At 46.1% G+C, this 19,278-nt stretch overlaps 1 protein-coding gene across 3 annotated transcripts in view; it reads left to right on the plus strand.

Annotated features, from left to right (window-relative positions):
- The first annotated feature begins 11,889 nt into the window (after nucleotides 1-11,889).
- The window catches only part of SH2D4A (SH2 domain containing 4A), a 71,590-nt gene continuing 64,201 nt past the window's right edge, over nucleotides 11,890-19,278 (plus strand). Inside the window, exons 1-2 of one of the 3 annotated variants that reach the window (XM_023630471.2) lie at nucleotides 11,890-12,036; nucleotides 16,293-16,678. In XM_023630471.2, coding sequence (XP_023486239.1) covers nucleotides 16,498-16,678 — 181 coding nt within the window. In that variant the 5' untranslated portion in view covers nucleotides 11,890-12,036; nucleotides 16,293-16,497. Of the gene's footprint in view, nucleotides 12,037-12,346; nucleotides 12,690-16,292; nucleotides 16,679-19,278 lie in introns of those variants that run through there. The other 2 variants (XM_070253313.1, XM_023630472.2) reach the window with 2 other exon arrangements.

The following is a 19,278-nucleotide window of genomic DNA, read 5'->3' on the forward strand; positions in this document are numbered from 1 at the left end:
GATGGAGGAAGCTTGAATACATTCATTGACTGAGGATAATTGTAAAAATAGAGAAAGATTCAGAATATAGAAAGGAGAGAATATGATGGAGGGAAGAAGTAGAATAGGGAGGAGTTAAGAGTGGAAATAAAGAAGATGACCTTCAAAAGTAGAAGGCACTGTGATTGGAAGAAAGAAGACATGAATGGGTATAGAGGTAGGTAAATTTTTAGGTAGGGGGATGAGAAGCTGAAAGAGATTACAGGAGATGCTCATCATGTTTGTAGCTGCCAAGCACCTTTTGGTCATCTCTCCTGTATTTGGGGAATTTCCCACATTATGAATCCTGTCTCTACAAGATAGAAACCAGAGTTCATTGTCTTGGCATCCTTTGCTGCTAAGGCACAGGCATGTGATCTGGCTTCTACCAGTCAGATGCTTCTGTATGAGATATTGATTTGGAAGGGAGCAAGGTGAGGAGGTAGGTACAAGCAGACTCCATATTTTGTCAAGTGACCTGAAGTGCTGGTCCCTTCAAACGCAATAGGAACAGAATTTCTGACTTCTAGTTCTGAGCATCATCAATGCATGGTGTGAGCTAAAGTTTGGATTCTGACAGTAGTGTTTACTACAGCAGCCCCCATGGCATGACTGGGACCAGAGAGCTTCCAAGCTGGCTCTCTGGTCCTTCCAGAGATTCCCTGAACTACAAAATAACTTTTAACAAACGTGGCATTGAGCCAGTAGATTGAATTCTGTTATTTGTAATAAAGAGCGCAGACTGATACATGTTTGAAAGCAACAATTTTTTTCAGGAGGGGAGCAAGATCATTTGCTGAAATTGAGAGGTGGAGCCTTGAAGAGTGTGATAATGGTTTAGAGCAGTCAATGAGAAAACCAAGGGAAGTGACCCAAAACTTGCAGAAGAATTGCTAGGAAGCCTGAGGTCCAGCTGAAGTTAGAGCCATGACTCTTATCTTAGTAGCCCTTATCTTCGTGATTGTGTGAGTTTCCTTCTCCAGCAGAATAGAGTAGGGAGTAAGGGAATTGAAAATGGTGGCAAGAAATCAACCAAGGAAGACTGTGCTGAAGAGAAGGGCAGAGGTGGCTGATAAACCAATAAAATTGAAGGGACCAAGGGAATAAAAGTTTCTTTGTGTTAAAAGAGCAGTATATTGTGAGTGAATTCATGAGAAAACTGGGAGAACAGTAGGTTGTAGCCAGAAGCTGCAATGTTCAAATATTAGATTTGTGGAAAGTTGACATAAGTGGAGCCATTTTAAAGTAGAGCCAGAACATCCATTCCAGAGAAACTGCCCTGCTCGTCTTGTTCCTTGACTCTTGAACTGGGTCAAACCTTTAGATTGGGTCAAAATGGCAATTGTTTTACAAGAAATTGCCTGAGAAGTCAGCAGGAGAACAGACATCCTGATCACAAAGGCTGAGGATTGTGGACTTTCTGAAGATAGAATAAGTAGTCAATCAATGTTTAGACAAGACTAGCTCTCTGCCTCCAACTCCAATTAAAATTCTCTGAAATACTTCCTCCTTTCTTTGCCTTGAAAAGCCCCTGACTTTTACTCCTTAGTGGGACACTGTTTGGGTTTCTACCTGAATCTGTGCTCCACAAATTGCAATCCTTTGATCCCAAATAAATGCTCTGCCTCTTAAACTGGCTTCTGTTCTTGCAGGTTGACAGATTTTAGAGGCAGAGACGATCTAGGTCACGGACAAATACAAAGGAGTAGAGTATGTCTCTGGAATCAAAGAGATCCAGGAATGTGCGGGTTCCCACGTACCCCCAAGCCTTCTTCTGTTCAGGTCAACCACCCCCAATTCCCTCAACTATCCTTCACTTAACTTATTCATTCTTCTCTGGAAAAACTGCACTCGGTTGTGATTGATGTCATCTTAAACTGTGGCACTCAAAATTGAACACAGTTTTCCAAAGGTAATCGGACCAAAGGAGAATATGGTGGAACTATCTAACCTTTCCTTCCTACAGCCTGAGATTGCCTCATTGAGCCGAAAGGAAGACCCTGACATTATTTTCTGTGATGCCCCCCTTCTCTCCATTCCCTTCAAATGTATTTGTGCCCCAACAAAAATTTGCTCATTGATGACAAGTGAGGAGAACAATAAGAATAATGATGATGGTGATGATGATGAAGCTCAAAGCGATCCATGGGCGCCAGGTATCTCACAGAACAAGCATGAGCACTCATGAGGTGGGCCATGAAGAGACTTTGTTTTGTTTCTTTGTTTAACCTGAACCTTATGTATCAAATAAAGAATATGTGACTTGCTCGGATACCCGCTATCTTAATGGCCAAGTTACTTTCTGGTTTAAATCAGGTAGCGAAAGCTGAGAGCATTAATATGGCTTCCAGAGATGCCTAACTTATCCCCACATAATGGCTTACACACTGGGAAATTCTGACTCACATAAAAAGGCACAACAGAAAGAAGTACTCAACATCCTGCCCCTATTTGGCACTCAATTATTTGTTAAATTATACTCTCAGGCTTAATGGAATATAAAATCTATAAAAAAAGTACTTTATGTTCACTTATAGTTACATGTTAAGGTATGTTTGATGTGGAATGATCATTTCTTTTCTGAAAAACAACCCGAGTTGTCGTGTATCAGACCGTAGTCTCAGAGTCAGAATACGAACTAAAGCAAGGTAAATCAAACTTCACAATAAACAGGAGGGAGCGCAGTGGGGGGAACGCAAGGTCCAGTGCTGCAGGTTCTGGAGTGGGGCCATTCCTCTTTAGTGTCTCTGCTAGTTACTGTTAAACATGGTAGAAATGAAATTAACGAGAAACTATGACGTTATGGGGGGGTCATTCATAGCATTGAAGAGTAAAGGAAATATCAAATAAATTAATTAGAAACATTGAAAATCCCATAAAAGTTTAGACAAGAAGTCCTCACATGTATAGTTTAAAGCAAATGAAACTGGAGACAACACAGCCTCAGGGGATGGAGAGGGAGGCAGGCTGTTTGTGCAAAGGCCATTAGATTGAGACTCGAATTCTAGTCTTCAATGATCCCTAAGCTAGCAGCGCAAGTCATTGCCTCTTATAATTGATTTTATTCACGATATTTCCCCTTTTAGATATTATGCTCACGGCCATCAGGGACTATTTGTTTTCGTTAACCACCCCCACCCCCCACCAGTAATAAACGGCATTCCCTACATGACTGACAAACAAGCAGAAGCAACCGCTCACTTCCCTCTCCCTTTAGCAATGGAAACCGCTCACCTGTACCTTTCGAACATATTATTTGAGCAGGAAGAGAAGGAACAGCAGGAATAGAAAGGAGAGAGGGAGAGCCACATGTGGTTTCTCTACTTAACTCAAATATCCTAGAAGTAGCTCCCTCAATTCTGTCTATATTTTTTTGCCCTACCAACAAAAAATTTCATTACAAAAACATATAACTCTTAGGAAATACTATGAGGAGTTTAATAAAACAGAATTCCATTCCAACTATAGTATCTGTCAAATTGGATCAAGATGGAAATTAAAAAAGCAAATATCTACTCACGAGCATTTTCAAACCACACTAAGGGCTCCATCGAAGGAACACTCCATTCTTTGCCTTGATGTGTGTACTCAGAAATCCATTTTTGTGGTCTGTCCTTCATTAGGCACGAGGGGGATATAAAATAAATAAAACCCACAAGTCCGTCTGAAGGAATTCATAATCTAGTTGGAGAACCAAGAACAATAAAACTGGTGAATAATAATTCAAGATAGTACATTACTAAAATGGCGAGACCAATCATGTAATAACGATCATTCTGGGTCAGAGTTCTAGAAATGCTATGTATTTGAAAGCAATAGCTCCTCAAATATGTGTCATTCACATCCTAGGGATAAAAGATTTATATCATTGCACGGAACGAATGATAATTGGAAAAATAATAAAGCTTCAAAGGAAAATAAAAATAAAGGCATATGATTCTGTGGCAGGACAATCATATAATCCCCATGAGATTATCCCCTCCTTTCATACAGAATAGCATCTCCTCTTACAACATTCAAGTTACATGAGCCATTTCCAAGTAAAGATAATTCCACAAAACATATTGGTAATTTCTTAGACTACAAAGCTCTTAACACTAGTTTCCAAAAATGAGCTCACCTAGACTATTCGGGGAGGCACCGATCTCCCTGGGCAAGCCCAGATTTAGAGTCATCCATTTCTTCAACAAATGCACCTTAAGTACCTACTCTATATCGTGCACCGGGCTAGGCTCTGGGCATACAAATACAGTGAGATAAAGTTCCATCCTTCCTCTGCAGGTAGGGGAAATGACGGAGTGCCTGAGGCAGGAGGGTGGAGAGGCAAGGGCCTTGGTCTGGATGTTGGAAGACCTGAGTCCCAGCCCTGGTCGCCCTGCTACCTAAGCTACTGCGTACACAAGCAAATCATGGACTTGCTCATGGACTTGGCCTGTAGCTAACTGTTCTCATATGTCAATTAAGATCAAAAGGCCTATCTCACCAAACATGTAAGGACTGAATGAAATAACAGCTTGAAAGTGCTCTGAAATGTTACTCTATACAGATGTATGGTATCATCATCATTTACGGCACGTGCAGAGGACTAGAAACTATTTCTATCCTATGGTTAACTGTCGTCTCTTCATTGACATATGTTACTTTCTTGAAGTCTAACTAGGAATTGGTTTTTTATTTTTTTGTGAGGAAGATTCGCTCTGTGCTAACATCCATAGCCAATCCTCCTCTTTTTTGCTTGAGGAAGATTAGCCCTGAGCTAACATCTGTGCCAATCCTCCCCTATTATTTGTAAGTGGGATGCTGCTACCCAGCATGGCTGATGAGTGGAGTGGGTCCACACCCGGGATCTGAACCCACAAACCAGGGCCACCAAAGCGGAGCATGCAGAATTTTAACTACTCAGCCACGGCGCTGTCCCCAGAAATATTTTTTTAAAAAATAGTAAGCTTAAGTCTTTTGTTCCTAGACATTTAATTAGACTTTTTTTCAGTCAGTTTAGGAGGGCTGCTCACCCTGTAGCAAAACTAACAATAAAATTCATGCTTTTAAGCCCAGTATTGAGCAGAAATTCCTCTTCTTCCACTAAAGGCTCTCAAAATCACTTCTGGATGCCAGATGCTTTCCTCCTTTCTCTCTGTGTCAACCACTCCCCTGCAAGAAAGGAGCATGGGTTTAAGCCTCCACAGAAAGCACCAAAGGAAAGTAAAGCTCGCTTAAGAAATCAACCGAATTTTGTATTCATTTTTAAAAATTGTCTCCATTCTCTTTATTCTTCAGCTGTGGATTCCTCCGTCCCTTCTGATTTTCCCCTTTCTTCTCCTTATGCTTCCTCTGGTCAGAACCTAAGGAAGCACTCGGGATTGGCTGGTTGTTCCATCAACGCTTGCTTCTTACGTGTGAGAGGCTCACAGCCTCAGCTTTGTTTTCTCCAGCGCGGGCTCCACAGCTGCACATGGTGCCTGCAGGCGCTCTACCTCGAGCGCAGAGCCAGGAGCAGAGACCAGCGGGGCCCTGCGCACCCAGGCCGGCCTCCACCCGCGCAGCCCCAAGGCGGCTCCTGTCTGCCTCTTTCTTCACCAAGAGACAGGGGTACTTTACCTCAGGTGAGCAGCACAGGTAAGGGTCCCCTTCACTCTTGCCGCTGAACTCAGTAAGGTGAATGAGCTAATTTAACATAGTATAATAACTCTGTGAAGATTATGTGTCAAAAACTCTTTGTTTGAATTCTGGACATGCCACTAGCTCTGTGATGGTTAACCTTGTTTTTCTGCCATTTTTTTTTTTTTTGGCTGCAAAATGAGGTCCAGATAATGTCCAGATTCTTTCTAGTCCTGAACATTGTATGATTTATTGTTTTTTAATGAGGACTTGTAAAGATATAGCGTTCTTTCCCAATGAGGATTGGCAAGTGTGGCTATGTAAATTCTATATGGATATAGACTTCTTTCTCCAAAGGGAGTCTGCCCTCTTTCATATTTCTCTATTTGTATAGTATGATTTGTCACGTATTGGCCATAACCTTCCAGTATACTGGATGCTCTACAAATTTCCTTGGCATTGAAATACTAACATGTCAATAAAAACTGCCTCCCTGTCTCCAACTTAAACAATGGCACTCACCATCAAGACCATAAGCTAGCTCTTATTTAAACATACACTTAGAGGAAGAGGCAGAGTGTTTCATTATACCCAATGGTAGAACGAACTTCAACTTCCAGCTAGAGAGGAGTCTTTAGGCAAACTGAGTATACTGAGAGAGATATCTGCTGGGGAGGGCAAGAGTTCCAGGGGGCAGAACTAAACTGCCCCCAGGAAAGACAAGGAAGTGACGAGAACAGCTGGAGCCATGGGGTGCGGTGGGCAGTCTTTGGGCCAGAGAGTGAGGTGCTTTCCTCAACTCAAAGGCCAGAGGGAACATCTGGGTTTCAGTGAAAGGAAGGAAAGAAGCAAAACTTAGAAATATCGGGCACCACAATGAAGCAGGCACTGTCATTTCCCGCATTGCATTTAATTACCACCCTATTAAATGATAGGCTGGGGGGCCGGCCCCATGGCCAAGTGGTTAAGTCTGCATGCTCCTCTTCGCCAGCCCAGGGTTTCACTGGTTCAGATCCTGGGCGTGGACATGGCACCACTCATCAGACCATGCTGAGGTGGTGTCCCACATGCCACAACCAGAGGGACCTACAATACAACATACAATTGTGTACTGGGGGACTTCGGAGAGAAAGAAAAAAAAAGATTGGCAACAGATGTTCGCTGAGGTGCCAATCTTTAAATAAATAAATAAATAAAAATTTTAAAAATACACCACAAGCTGGGTTTGGCGGAACATTCATCCCCAGACAACGTTGTGGGACTTACTTTAAGACCAGACCCAGGAAGATGGACATCCAGCTTCCTGTTTATTTTAGTAAAGTCTAAGGGCTGCCATTAGTACTCCTTAAAAAATCTCCCATAACCAATTAACTTTGTTTCCACATATTCTAGTGGTTTTCAACCCTGGCCACACATTAGGATCTCCTGGGACGCTTTGAAAACACGTTGATGTCTGTGCTCCATCCCACCCCAGTCAAATAAGAACCTCTTGGGGGAGGGCACAAAAGGACAAACCTTAACTCTCCCAGGTTATTTTAATATGTGCTTGAGAGCTACTTCCTGTGCTCCCTGGCAGTAAACCCTCATAAAACCAACATGGATTTCTGTACTTTTCGCAAAGATCGAACGTAAGAGAGAAGTTAGGAAATCGAAAGCTGATTCTGAATCTGGTCCAAGGCAGAGATGAGACTTTGCTTTTACTAGGAATAGGAGACCTACCGAAAGCTGCCTGGGAAGATGCAAGGAAGGCCCGAACACCAGCAAGGGCGTGCTTGGCTCCTCTCTCGGAGCTTTGACCTGTAAAAAGCACTGATTGCCACAGGCTGTTCACAGATGCCCCGCATCACTTGGGGTGGGGGTGGGGGGTCCAACTCCACCCACACGCCTCAGGCCAGCAGTCCTCTGGGCCGCAGACTGCTCCCCACTGCGCTGCAGAACACAGGGAGTGAGGAATGTCTAGCAGCAACTCAGAGCGTAGACTTTGGGGAAACAATCCCATAAAGGTAATTCTGGACAAAACATCAAAAATTAGAGTCATCTAATTAAGTCAAAGATGAATGTAAAGACCAATAACTTATCTTGATATTTGAGATGAAAAAAAAGCCCACATAGAATCATAAAGGCATGAAAATTGTTCAAAATCAAATCTAATTGCTGGCAGAAAACTGAAAACATAGTGCACCTTCAATACATTTCTTTTATGATGGATGACTGAGATTTATGTTGAGATTTGATCAATTTTTAGGAAAATTGCAATGTTTACTCTTTTTCTTTCAGCTCCTCTTCACATTCACTGTGGGACAAATGTAGAACTTACTTCAAGAATTAAAAAAGTGGTGGGGTTTCTGATGGTATGATAAAATACAACAGGAAAAATATTTTTGGTGTTTACCCTATTTTCTTTTATAAGAAAAAAATCTGAAAGGAACTTTCATTTTCTGAAGAATTTAAACCCAAATTGACCTTTACTTACAAGAAGAGAAAAATGGCTTCACTAGTCTTTCTGGCACAGTCGGGGGCTGTGTGCACAGCTCCCGGGGGGTGCCTCGCGCTCTGCGGGCTGCCTGGCGCCGCTCCGGTTGTGCAGTGCCCTGGGTGCGCAGGACAGCCCTGGGCAGCAGGGTTCTTAACATTCTCAAAGGAATGCCAGGGAACATATCCGTTAAAATGGAGGATATTTGTTTCATGGTCTCCTTACTACAAATAAATGACAAATTAAAAAAATTAGTCAACTTCCTATTACTATTAGACATTAATAGTAAATAGCTAGTTAGCTTTTCTCTTGGAACCCTGGCCCTGGGTGAGCGTCAGGGCACTCCTGAACACATATGCTGATGACACCTATCATACACGTCTCTGACTTGCCTGCAGCAGAGGCTCAGCTCCTGTCCCCTGCCAAGGCCCAGCCGCCCATACCTGACATTCTATCTGGAGTGTTGCCAGCATGCAAAGGCAACAGTCCTCTCCACAATGCATCCTGGGTCACGGAGTGGAGAAATGCTTTCTTCTGAGAGCACTGGCCCAAAGGGAGCCAAAGGGAGCCAGTGCTCTCAGAAAAAGTAATTGAGGGCCTCATAAGTAAGCACAAGAGCCGCTTGGTGTTTTTTAGAGCAATGTAAAACATTCTAACTGTCTACTTTTGAAGTTAAGGAAAAATACATATTTTTTCTTTTCCAGATTATGCCAACTGAAAGAGGAAATACTGGGAGACAGGAGAGCGGAAACAAAAAAGAAAGGTGGAAAGGAGAGGGGAGACAAAGTGAAGAGGATGGAGAAAGAACTACAGAAATAGGAGGAGGAGGAGAGAGAGATTTACAAATACAGGAAAGAGGCACATGACAAGAAGGATGGAAAGGAGACAAAGAAAGAAGAGGAAAGAGATACTGGGCTCCCAGGTGAGTGAATGATTGCATTATTTGTGTACAGCCTGTGTGCACTTGGGCTGTTGAACTCACACGCACGGCCTGTTCATCCGGGCGCCCCTGAACTAACGCGCACGGCACGACCTGTTCATCTGGGCGCACCTGAACTAACGCACACTGCATGTTCATTTGGTCACCCCTGAACTAACATGCACTGCATGTTCATTTGGTCACCCCTGAACAACGCGCACTGCATGTTCATTTGGTCACCCCTGAACTAACGCGCACTGCATTCCTCCTGTGCGCCTGGGTGTTGGGTGGGATTCAGCCTTGCACAGCACTAGCCTTGCTATCAAGATGTTTACAAAGTCAAAGAGGCATAAAATATTCACACAGCTACTGTAGGAGGCAGTGCTGCATCAAAGATGGCAGCATGGGCCCCGGCTATCTGCTCTCTGTGTCCCCCATGTGTCACCACAGAGCCTGGCACTTAGCAGGTGTTCATTAGATGGTTCTTGGAAATGTTAAGTGCTAACTTATCATACAAGTGCTACGAACACGGAAGAGGCCAGGACTGTTTCCGGCTGGGGAGAGGAGAGGCAGGAAGAAGTTCTTAAAGATTGACACTTGAAAGATAGGTGGGATTTTCACAAGGTAAGTTGTGCAGCAAGACATTTTAGACAAAGGCCACATTGTGAAGCCGCAGAGCCCATGTAGGTTTAGGGCCTGGAAAATGCCAGATTATCTGAACACAGGGTTTGTACTAGGAAGATGATAAAGCTGGAAGGAGTTTAGCGTTAGACTGCCCTGGTCCTTGAAAGTTGGCAAGAGGCTGAGTCTTCTTTGGACAAGAAGGAGGGGTGAGCATTGAAGATTTTTTAGCCACCAAATGAAGGATCAGAGTTATTGTTGAAAAAGATGAATTTGAGGGGCCGGCCCTGTGCCCTAGTGTTTAAGTTCAGCGCAGTCCGCTTTGGCAGCCTGGGTTTGGTTCTTGGGTGTGGACCTACACCACCCATGGTGGCCATGCTGTGGTGGTGACCCACCTACAAAATAGAGGAAGATTGGCACAGATGTTAGTTCAGGGTAAATCTTCCTCAGCATGGGAAAAAAAATGAATTTGAAAACTTCATTCAGAAACGTCTGACCTGGAAAGCCTGGAGTGGAGTTTCTGAAAGCACGAACTGTAACCTCCTCTTTGATCCGATCATTCAGAGCCCTTGTTCAGAATGCAGGTATTATATTCCTTTGCTCTAGTGTGAGATCTGGATCTATGTTTAAATAAGCTATCCAGTACATGAAATTTCCTGTACATGGAAGCTAGCTAAAACTGGCTTAGAAACAAGACAAGTCTAACAAGTTTCCCCAAACTTGGTGGCTTAACACAACACAGATTTAGCCCTGCAGCATTTGAGACTGGCTTCATTGGATGGGCTCATGAATTCGCACGGAAGCTATAGGCCAACGCTGCAGTCAGTGAAAGCTTGAGTGGGGCTGCAGGATCCACTTCCAAGTTCCTTCTGAAGCTGCTGTCCTCAGTTCCCGGCCTCGGGGGCCTCTCCCTGGGGCTGCTCCTGACAGAGTGGCTGGCTTCCCTCAGAGCGAATGATCCAAGAGAGGGGGACACATACACCCCAAGACAAGCTACAAGATCCTTTAGAACCTAACCTGAGAAGTGAGTGGTAGGAGGTGGGGATCCCTGAGGTGACTTGGAGCACCACAGGAGGCAGAATCCACAGCCCGGTGCGAGGTGGTGACTTGAAACTGTGGTATGTGCTGTGAAATAATATAAGGTAATGGGTTTGAATGCTTACCACATCCAGCAACTGTTCCAAGCACGTTACACGTATTAGCTCATTTAACTCGCACAATAACTTAATGAGGTGGGCACTGCGATCATCCAGAGCGGAAAAGTGCCGTGGCGAAGTGGGAGCAGTGTTATGCAGAAGGCCTTGTCAGGACATGGGGCAGGTGGAATGTGGAGGAAGGCAATTAGCTGTTACCAGTGTCCTGTGGAATTTTTACTGGCTGATGAACCACCCTTTACACAATTCTTCAACTGTTCAATCCATGGCGTTTTAGGATTCATTTTGAGCCGGCCACAGCCGCTAACCAGGGGCAAAGGACACTGACAGGCTCCCTAGAATGGTTCCTAGATAGCTAGGTCTCAAGGACTGATCTGGCTCCAGGCTCTTTCTAACCTGGAATATCTTCTGCAGTGTGGAGAGCCTACGACTGAGAAAGTTTCACTTCGGAACAGAGCACGTCGGCTCCTGACTCCCAGGGGGGCCGTGGAGGGGGGCTTCTGGGGCTCCTGCGCTCACCGCTTCCTCCCCGTCCCGAGCACCTGCAGCCTGGGCAGCTCTTCTCCACGCGGCTGAACGCTCCCCTACAACGCGGAGTGCCCTCCAGCCTGTCCCCTCGGCTGCTGCCGGACTGCCCTGCCTCCAAGGTGTCCTCTTCCTGTCCTCAGCCAGCTCCTGCCTCCACGCACCCCCACCTGTTGTTGCTGCAGTTCACAAGACTCCTTTACCGTCTCTTTTTCTCCAGATTTCTTCCATTTTTCTCTCCCCGTCTCTTGTTTTCAGTCTCCATCTTTCCAGCCTGTCTCCTCCTTGATCCTGTCCTACAAAGCCACACCTGTACTGACAAAAGTGCCCAGAGTTTGATGGTTTACTTAGTGTCAACAAAAGGGGGATAAAAGTAAGCTCCAGAGACGCAGGAGCAGAGCCTGAGAGCGGAGCGCACGGGCCCCGGGGCCTCGGGGTCTCAGAGGGCCCGCCGGCCGCAGGCCCCCCCGCGCTGCGGAGCGAGCAGGGCAGGCCACCGGGCGCGCGGGGGCGAGGCCTCCCGGGATGCCGGGCGGCGGGCGGGCGCCGGAGCGCCTCCAGGGGCGCGGGCGGGCCGGGGCGGGCCGGCGAGGGGGCGGGGGCGGGCGCGGGCGGGCCGCTCTGCCCGCCGCCGGCCGCGACTGTGTCCATCCGGCCCGGCCGCCCGCGGTCGCCTCCGCCGCCCGGGGGCTGTGCGCGGCTTGGTCGCCGTCGCGGGCCGGACACAGGTAGGGGCCGGACGGGGAAGGGCGGCCGGACGGCGGCGGCGGCGGGGGGCGAAGACCGTGTGTGCGCGGGGGTGTGCGCGCCGGGGGCCCTCCAAGGGGCGGCGGACGCGAGGCCTGGGTGGGCCCGCACGCCCCCCCACGGCCCCCGCGCGGCCCGGGCTCAGGTGTGGGGCTGGGCGGCCGGTGTCCGGTGGCCGGTGTCGGGTGTCCGGAGCCGCCGGCGGTGAGAGACTGTGCCCGCGGCGGGGGAGGCCGAGGGGCGCTCCGTGTCCCCCAGGGCTGTGCGCAGGCGCGTTACGCGGGGACGCCCGGAGGGAGGGGGCGGCCGCGCGGGAGGGTCTGGGCTGGGTGGGTTTCTGCACTCGGAGGGCAGCCCCGCGCCGCCTGGCACCTTCCTCCACCAGGGGGCGCCCTGCGGGAGGGGGCCGGCGCGGAGGTTTCCCGAGTTGTCCTGCACCCCCCCACCCCGGGGTCCCAGGGAGGAAGCTCGCGGGCCGCCTCTCTCTCTCAGAGCCTGGAGTCCCATCACCTCCTGAAACACTGACTTGATTGCCTGTTTAATGACAACAACTTGGATACAATTATTTTTAAGTGAATAAATAAGTGGAAGGCATATGTGGGCATCGTGTTGGCACATGAGTAGAATTTTCTAGGTAAGTCCGTGGGTACAGTAACTTCCAACTTTTCCAATATTTACAAAACTTACCAAATTGCTGGCCCCTCTGGTAATTAATTTTATCCTCAAAGATAGTCGTTTTGCAGATAAATTAATAACGTAGAGTTGAATAAGATAACTGAGTCTAAAAACAGAGCTGGCTATTTTAAAAGAATTAGAAGTCAAACTATATTCTTAACATTAAAGTTATACTGCCCGTATTACAGTATTTTTATGAGTTAGGCTGTATTTCAGGCTTTTTTTTTTTTTTTAAGGTCAGTGTCATTAAAATCACAGTTACCGTTTTGTGGAACAGGGCTGTGGAAGGTGTGAGAGGGCAGATCTGTGGGTATCCTGGAAAACAACCCTTTAGAAATTTATTTTTGGAATAACCGGCAGATGTGGGCTGGTTGCTTGTCATTTCTCTTTTAAGATTGTACTGTACAAGAAGGAAACCCAGTTAGCTGAGCATCTCTTTCTCCTGGACCTCGAGTGACTGGAAGTTTGCTGCGGTCAGTCTGTTACACAGGGGAAGGTCACTGAGCTGGAATCAGCGATGATTGTCCTGCCGGGAAGTGAGGGGAGTGAAAGTGGGAAAACCCAGGGTCATGTCCTCATTTCCATTTCCTTGATGCTGGCTCCACTTGTCTTTGTAACTTCTCATTAGATTTTATGATAGAATCCTCAAATTACAAAAACTCACAGTTCAGGCCCGCGTTTCACAGATGAGTCCAGAGAAGTGAGAGCCCAGAGTTACGCAGCTCATGAGAGACAGAAGTAGGCGCCCAGGCTGGGAGCACCCGTGCTGTGTTTGAGTTCCCAGTGGAAAGCTCACGGAGGAAAGAGTTCATTCACAGCAGCGGGAATGAGCAGCTGTAGAGTGGCATGCATGTAATTCAGCACCCTGACCACAAGACAGTCGTCAGCTGGGTCTCCAAGTATTCTCTGAGGATCCACTAGTTAACTTTAATGCTAAAAATCCATGTTTGCTACAAAGGGCAAAACAAAACAAGATGACAACCGTGGAAGAGCGGGAGCGTCTCGTCACAGATGCAGCGGAGTTGTTTCTGCTACTCCTGGTGGTCGTGTGAGGGGAAACTGAGTGCCCGGTGAATAATGTGGGCAGGCAGCACCCAGCCTGGGGCCAGCAGGCCTGTCAGCTCCTTGCTGTGCTTCCTGAGGCGAGGTCTTTTCCCAGCCCTGGCCCCCAGCTCAGCTGCAGTTCCCAGGAGGCGGCTCCGCCCCAGAGGCTCTCTGCACCTTCAGTTCAGCATTTCTGTCGTTGCATGAATTTGCTGGTTTTCATTCCAAACTTTCCCATGTGGTGGCACATCCTGATGGTATTCTGATTCCGGGTTCACAAAGAAACTCTACTGTCCTGATGGAGCACAGTAGAGCTGACGTAGAGCCCGACTGCCCATCTTCCTCCTCTGTGAAATGGGGGTAATGAAGGACTGAACTCTGCGGATTATTGTGAGGGTTAAATGAGTGAATGCACGTCAAGTGCTTCAGGTGGCGGCCAGCACAGCCAGTGTCACTCTTCTACAAGGAGCACTCTGGGGGGAGAGGGGAGGAGTGAGAATTTGGCACTCTCAAGATTTTGGTTTTTAGGCTCTAGCCACAGCATTGCTGTTGCTAGCCTTCACCTCCATTCAAAATGGAGAGCAGAGCAGAAGCCTCAAGCTTCGCTGGGCTGCTGATTTCCTACCATGCTTTATTTCTGTGAAAGTCACCCACTGGAGTCATGGAATATGCCAACGTAAGACATTTACTGGAATGTCAAGGAGCCATTCACTTTGGTTTCTTCCCACTTCATCTCAGAGCGCCCGAGTCAAGTGTGCTGAGGAACCAAATTCTTCTTGTGTTCCTGTCGTCGACAGACAGGAGCTCAGCCTCCAGAAACCTTTGTTTAGTGTGGATTTAGTTGGCCCCAGCCCTGGAAAAGCTGTTAGAACCCAAAGGTCAAGAAAGTGTTACAAGACATCAGTTCTGTGGCTGTTAGAGCCTTTGAGGGTCCCCTCAAAGCAAAATACAAAGCTCGAAGGGGAGCCTGGGCTGGGTGTGCCTGACTGAGTTAGAGTCAGACACTGCTTTTAACTGTTTTTTTATTTTCTCTTAATGCTGTGTTCCGTTTGCGCTCCGGTAGTTGAATGCTGCGGATTACAGGATGCAGTTAGCAAGAGTAGAAGCAGCCTCGGTAGGGCCCCTCCTACACGAGTGGTTCGTGGACCTGCAGACCACTCCGGGCGCCCCAGCTGTTGAGCGTGCTTGTCTCAAAAGACTGGTGTGAGTCAGGACGCCGCTTTTCGAGGAAGACAAAGAGAGGTTGCTCCCGGGGTTGGGGGGGCGCATCATAAACCGGCGTGTGGAGGAGAAGGTGAAGGAACCAGGACGAGCCGTGCTATGGCTGCGAGCCTGCAGGTTAAGAGCATTTGAACTAAGTATGGAGCAAAAAGATAGTTGAGAGGGCATGGCTAGGTGGTGAGATTATTGAGGCATTGGAAGCACCAAATTATTCATCCGTTTCTTAGAACATATGTGATTCTGAAAAGTCCCAGTGGGTAAGCTTTTGTGTACCCTGTTATATTAAAGCAAATTAAAAGTCTTTTCTTCCAGAATGGAAATGTATACATAATTTTCTTCTGATTACAAAAGTATGAGGGTTTTCTATTTTTAAAAAAAAAACCCAACCAAATAGAAATGTGTAAAGTAGAAACCTCAGTGGAATTGCCCCCGCCCTCTTCCAGCAGAACCGCTGTGAGACCACTTGTGCAGGCGCGGGTCCATGGTTTCTTTTTACAGGAGCCCTCTAATAAACTCTGTTAGAAAGCAAGAGCCTTTGTAATGAACCTAGGCACCTCTTCATTCCTCCAGTTTATCTGGTCTGTAAATTTAGATTTTATTAAATTAGGTTATCTAGAAGAGGTACACCTAACACCTGGTGACCTTCCAGAACGTACACCAATGTTCTCTCTTGCGCCTGCAGTGTTTTCATGGTTCCGGTAGGTTGTTTGGAAATTGCATTGTCATTTTGTGAAGATGAAAGTACATAATTGTGTTTCTTTAGTGCTACTTTTAAAGGGAAATGGGAAAATTGCATTGTGGTCCAGTTTTTATTTCTTTGATTTTTTTCTTTGAGCATGGCTCTGGTTTGGTTTGGTTTGGGGTGAGTAACTCTGTGAAATCTCAAAAATGGTATTTTTTTAAAAATACATTGTCTGGAGAGAGTCTTTTAATTTCTTCCTGTGGCTTTTTTTTTCTTTAATTCTTTTCTTGGCCATACACTTGGTGGTTTGTTAGGCCCAAGGTAATAATATGTTGCTTGGTTGGGAGAAGGCCAAACCTCTGTTAATTTTTTTTGTGTCCCTGAGATTGAGCTGTAAAAAGTTAGGGCTGGTTTTGTTTTTTTTGATAAAGTATCTTTGGAAATTACGGGGTAAAGGTTACACAAACTCTTAACAAAGCGTGCCTTGGCTTTTCTTCTCTTTTCCCGACGTGAAAAGCGATACCGTATTTCCTCCCAGCTTTGTGCATAAACCTGTCCTTGCCCGGCCTCTGCACGTTGTAATACTGCCTGCTCTTTGGCTCTTGCTCTTTGCAGGTTCACGAATGGCATTTTGAACTGGATGTTTGGTGCCAGGAACCAAGAGCCAGTTTGCTGAATTTCTGTGGCTGTCACTCGGGATTGCTGAGAGTTTCGGGGAAGGTCTGTGGGTGTGTCCAGGTGCCGGCCCGGCTGGCGGCACAACTGGAAGCCATTTTCAAGAACTTCTGCCACAGGTGTAAAAGACTCCAGCCCTGCGAAGATGCTGAAACAGATCCTGTCGGAGATGTACATAGATCCTGATCTGCTGGCAGAGCTCAGCGAAGAACAGAAACAGATCCTGTTCTTCAAGATGCGGGAGGAACAGATCCGCCGGTGGAAAGAAAGAGAAGCAGCAATGGAAAACAAGGAGTCCTTGCCAGTGAAATCCAGACCGAAGAAAGGTAAGCTTAGCTGCGTCTCTGCTGGGAAGGTGTCAGTGGAATGGCTCCCGGCTTGTTTTAACGTTAGCCAGCTTCACACCAGCCAGCTTCACGCAGGCCAAAAGCAAGCCAGGTGCGAGTTCCAATTTGGTAGCTGGACCTTAAGTGTTATTGAGATTGCACTAGGGTGGTTCATCCACTTCAAGTCTGCAGGCACAGCGCTTACCGTGGAGTGGTGTAGCTGTGAGCAGATCCCTTCCTTGAAACGAGACTAACCTTAAGCTGAAGTGAGAAGTCACCTGTGAAGTTCGATTTCAGGGGTATTAAGGCAGGTTTCTATGCCCCTTATTGTGACAGATGGCTCGTATTCTGCTGCCAGCATACAAAGTCCTGTGTCAGCATCTTTATAACAATTGTATTTGCATTTCTTAGACTTTAAGAGATTTTTCTTTGGGTTATCTATTTTAGAGAAACTCCCTCTTAAAATGCAAATACTGCTGTAAGGAAAAAAGTCATAATACTAATTTTTCAGTGTGAGTTAATTTTTCAGATGTACTTCTTCCTGATTGGAGGAATCCCCGGGAGCTTGAGAGGGCCTTGCAAGACCGTGGGAGAGGAATTCTTTGCACATCAAGATTTAAAGCATATGCACACACAGACATAGAAAAGCACAGATTAACCACCCCCCGCATCTGTCATAGATGAATACCTGAGTTGTTTAAAAAAATAATAATAAAACACACTTTTCAAAGTCACTTACAGAGGCATTCAAGACCAATTTCTCCTTGTTGTTCATTAAGCCAGGAAAAGCAAAATTTGTTAGAACTATTCATAGTTTCAAAGATTGAGAAAATGAATCTCACTCACAGGCTGGTATATACACAGTCTCAAGAGGGAAGTCAGTTTAGTGATCTTTACCTTATGCTGCCTTTTAGTAAAACATTTTTCAATTAAGCCTTTGTAGTGATACGTAAATAAATATAAGTATCTCATTTATTATTATTATTATTATCAATAGCAGCTATTTATTAAATACCTGTTTTTTCAGACTCTGTGCAAAGCACTTTTACATATATCATGTCTCATCTTCATAAAACTTCTGCAAAGTCAGTATTAATTGTCCTCTTTTACAGGTGAAAAAAACTTGGAATCAGAGAAGTTAAGTAATATTTGCAAGGTCACATTGCCAGTAGGTGCCCAGATCCGTTGGATTTCACAGTATTCTACACTATCTGATATAGAATTTTCCCTTCGACAAGTAGTGTGTCCAAACTGAAGCGTAACCCTTTTATCGTTCTGAACTGGTTTGTGGATCTCCTTGCAATCTTTAGTCGGAGTTTGTAAGATAGAACTGGGCCTCTTTGGTCCCATGTTCATTGTGACATAACTTATTGATATGGTAGGTGACTTTGGGGACTGCTGAGAGCTGAGGGGTTCTTGCCCCGAGAGTCAATGGCCCAGACTCTGGGTGAGACTTTTGGCTTCTTATGCTCACTCTCCTTGTGATGACTTAAGAAAATAATTTCAATTTCTTTGCTTAAATTCTTCTTTTGCTGAGTTTTGACTTTAGTTCTCAGAAAACCTGTATTACTTTATGAATTCAATGATCATGAAAAAAGTATGTTAATATACACAGTGAAAGTTTTATCAGTATTTCATGTCAGGAGTTTATTACTCCCTTAAATTCAACACTTGGAAAAATAGATTTTGCACTAACCTGGTTCCTCTCCTAACTGCAGACAAGGAAAAGGTTTCAGATTCTTGTCCTATTTCCCCTAGAAAGACAGCACCTATCTATCTTTCATCCAGTTCTATCTTTGATGATAAAGCCACAGATAGTACAAGGCAGCGTTATCATGGCTGGTGCTCCCTACAGGTGTGTCTGGACTGCAGACCTACTAAGCTCTTGGCTGTTGTGTATTGAGACCTCACTGTGTCCTTCTCCTTTCAGGCCTGTGCCCTGCCTCCCGCTCTCCCGCCTGTCTCCCTTCCAGTCCCTGTCCCCAGCCCTCCCCCACCGCACCCGGCCTGTCCCAGGCTTACTCAAGTGCTGCTTTTTCTTGGCAGTTCTTAGCCAGGCTGTGGCTGTGGAGATTGTCCTTTCTTGGCTCATTAAATACATCCCTTCTCAGCCCCCATTCCTTGACGCCATTCTAGCTCATCTCTGAGCGGCTCTTTCATTGTCGTCTGGTGACTTTTTTCTCTCTGAGTCTGCTATGGTGAGTTTTCAGAGCATCATGAAAGCGTTTGCTCACGTGTGTCCCCGGAGCCTGTGCCCCTTTTAGTGATCTAAGGCGAAAGTAGGAGGGGCCGAAAAACAGTCAGAAGTACTGATTTAACTCACTTATGGATCAGAAAATCACTTGAAAATGTAGTGGGGAAATGTGACTCTCAGAGAGGGAGAGAATTAGGGACCTCCTCTGCCTGCTGGGGTACCTGTCACCAGAGGTCTAGAGCTACGTCGTCCATGTGGTACCACCAGCACGTGCGGCTGCTGAGCACATGGACTGAGGCTCATCTACACTGAGGTATGCTGGAAGTGTAAACTGCCGGATTTCAAGGACTTGGTAGGAAGAAAATCATGTAAAATGCCACGTTCATAAATTTATATTCATTATATA

The sequence above is a fragment of the Equus caballus genome, chromosome 27 (genome assembly GCF_041296265.1).
Source record: "Equus caballus isolate H_3958 breed thoroughbred chromosome 27, TB-T2T, whole genome shotgun sequence".
Taxonomy (NCBI): Eukaryota; Metazoa; Chordata; class Mammalia; order Perissodactyla; family Equidae; genus Equus; species Equus caballus.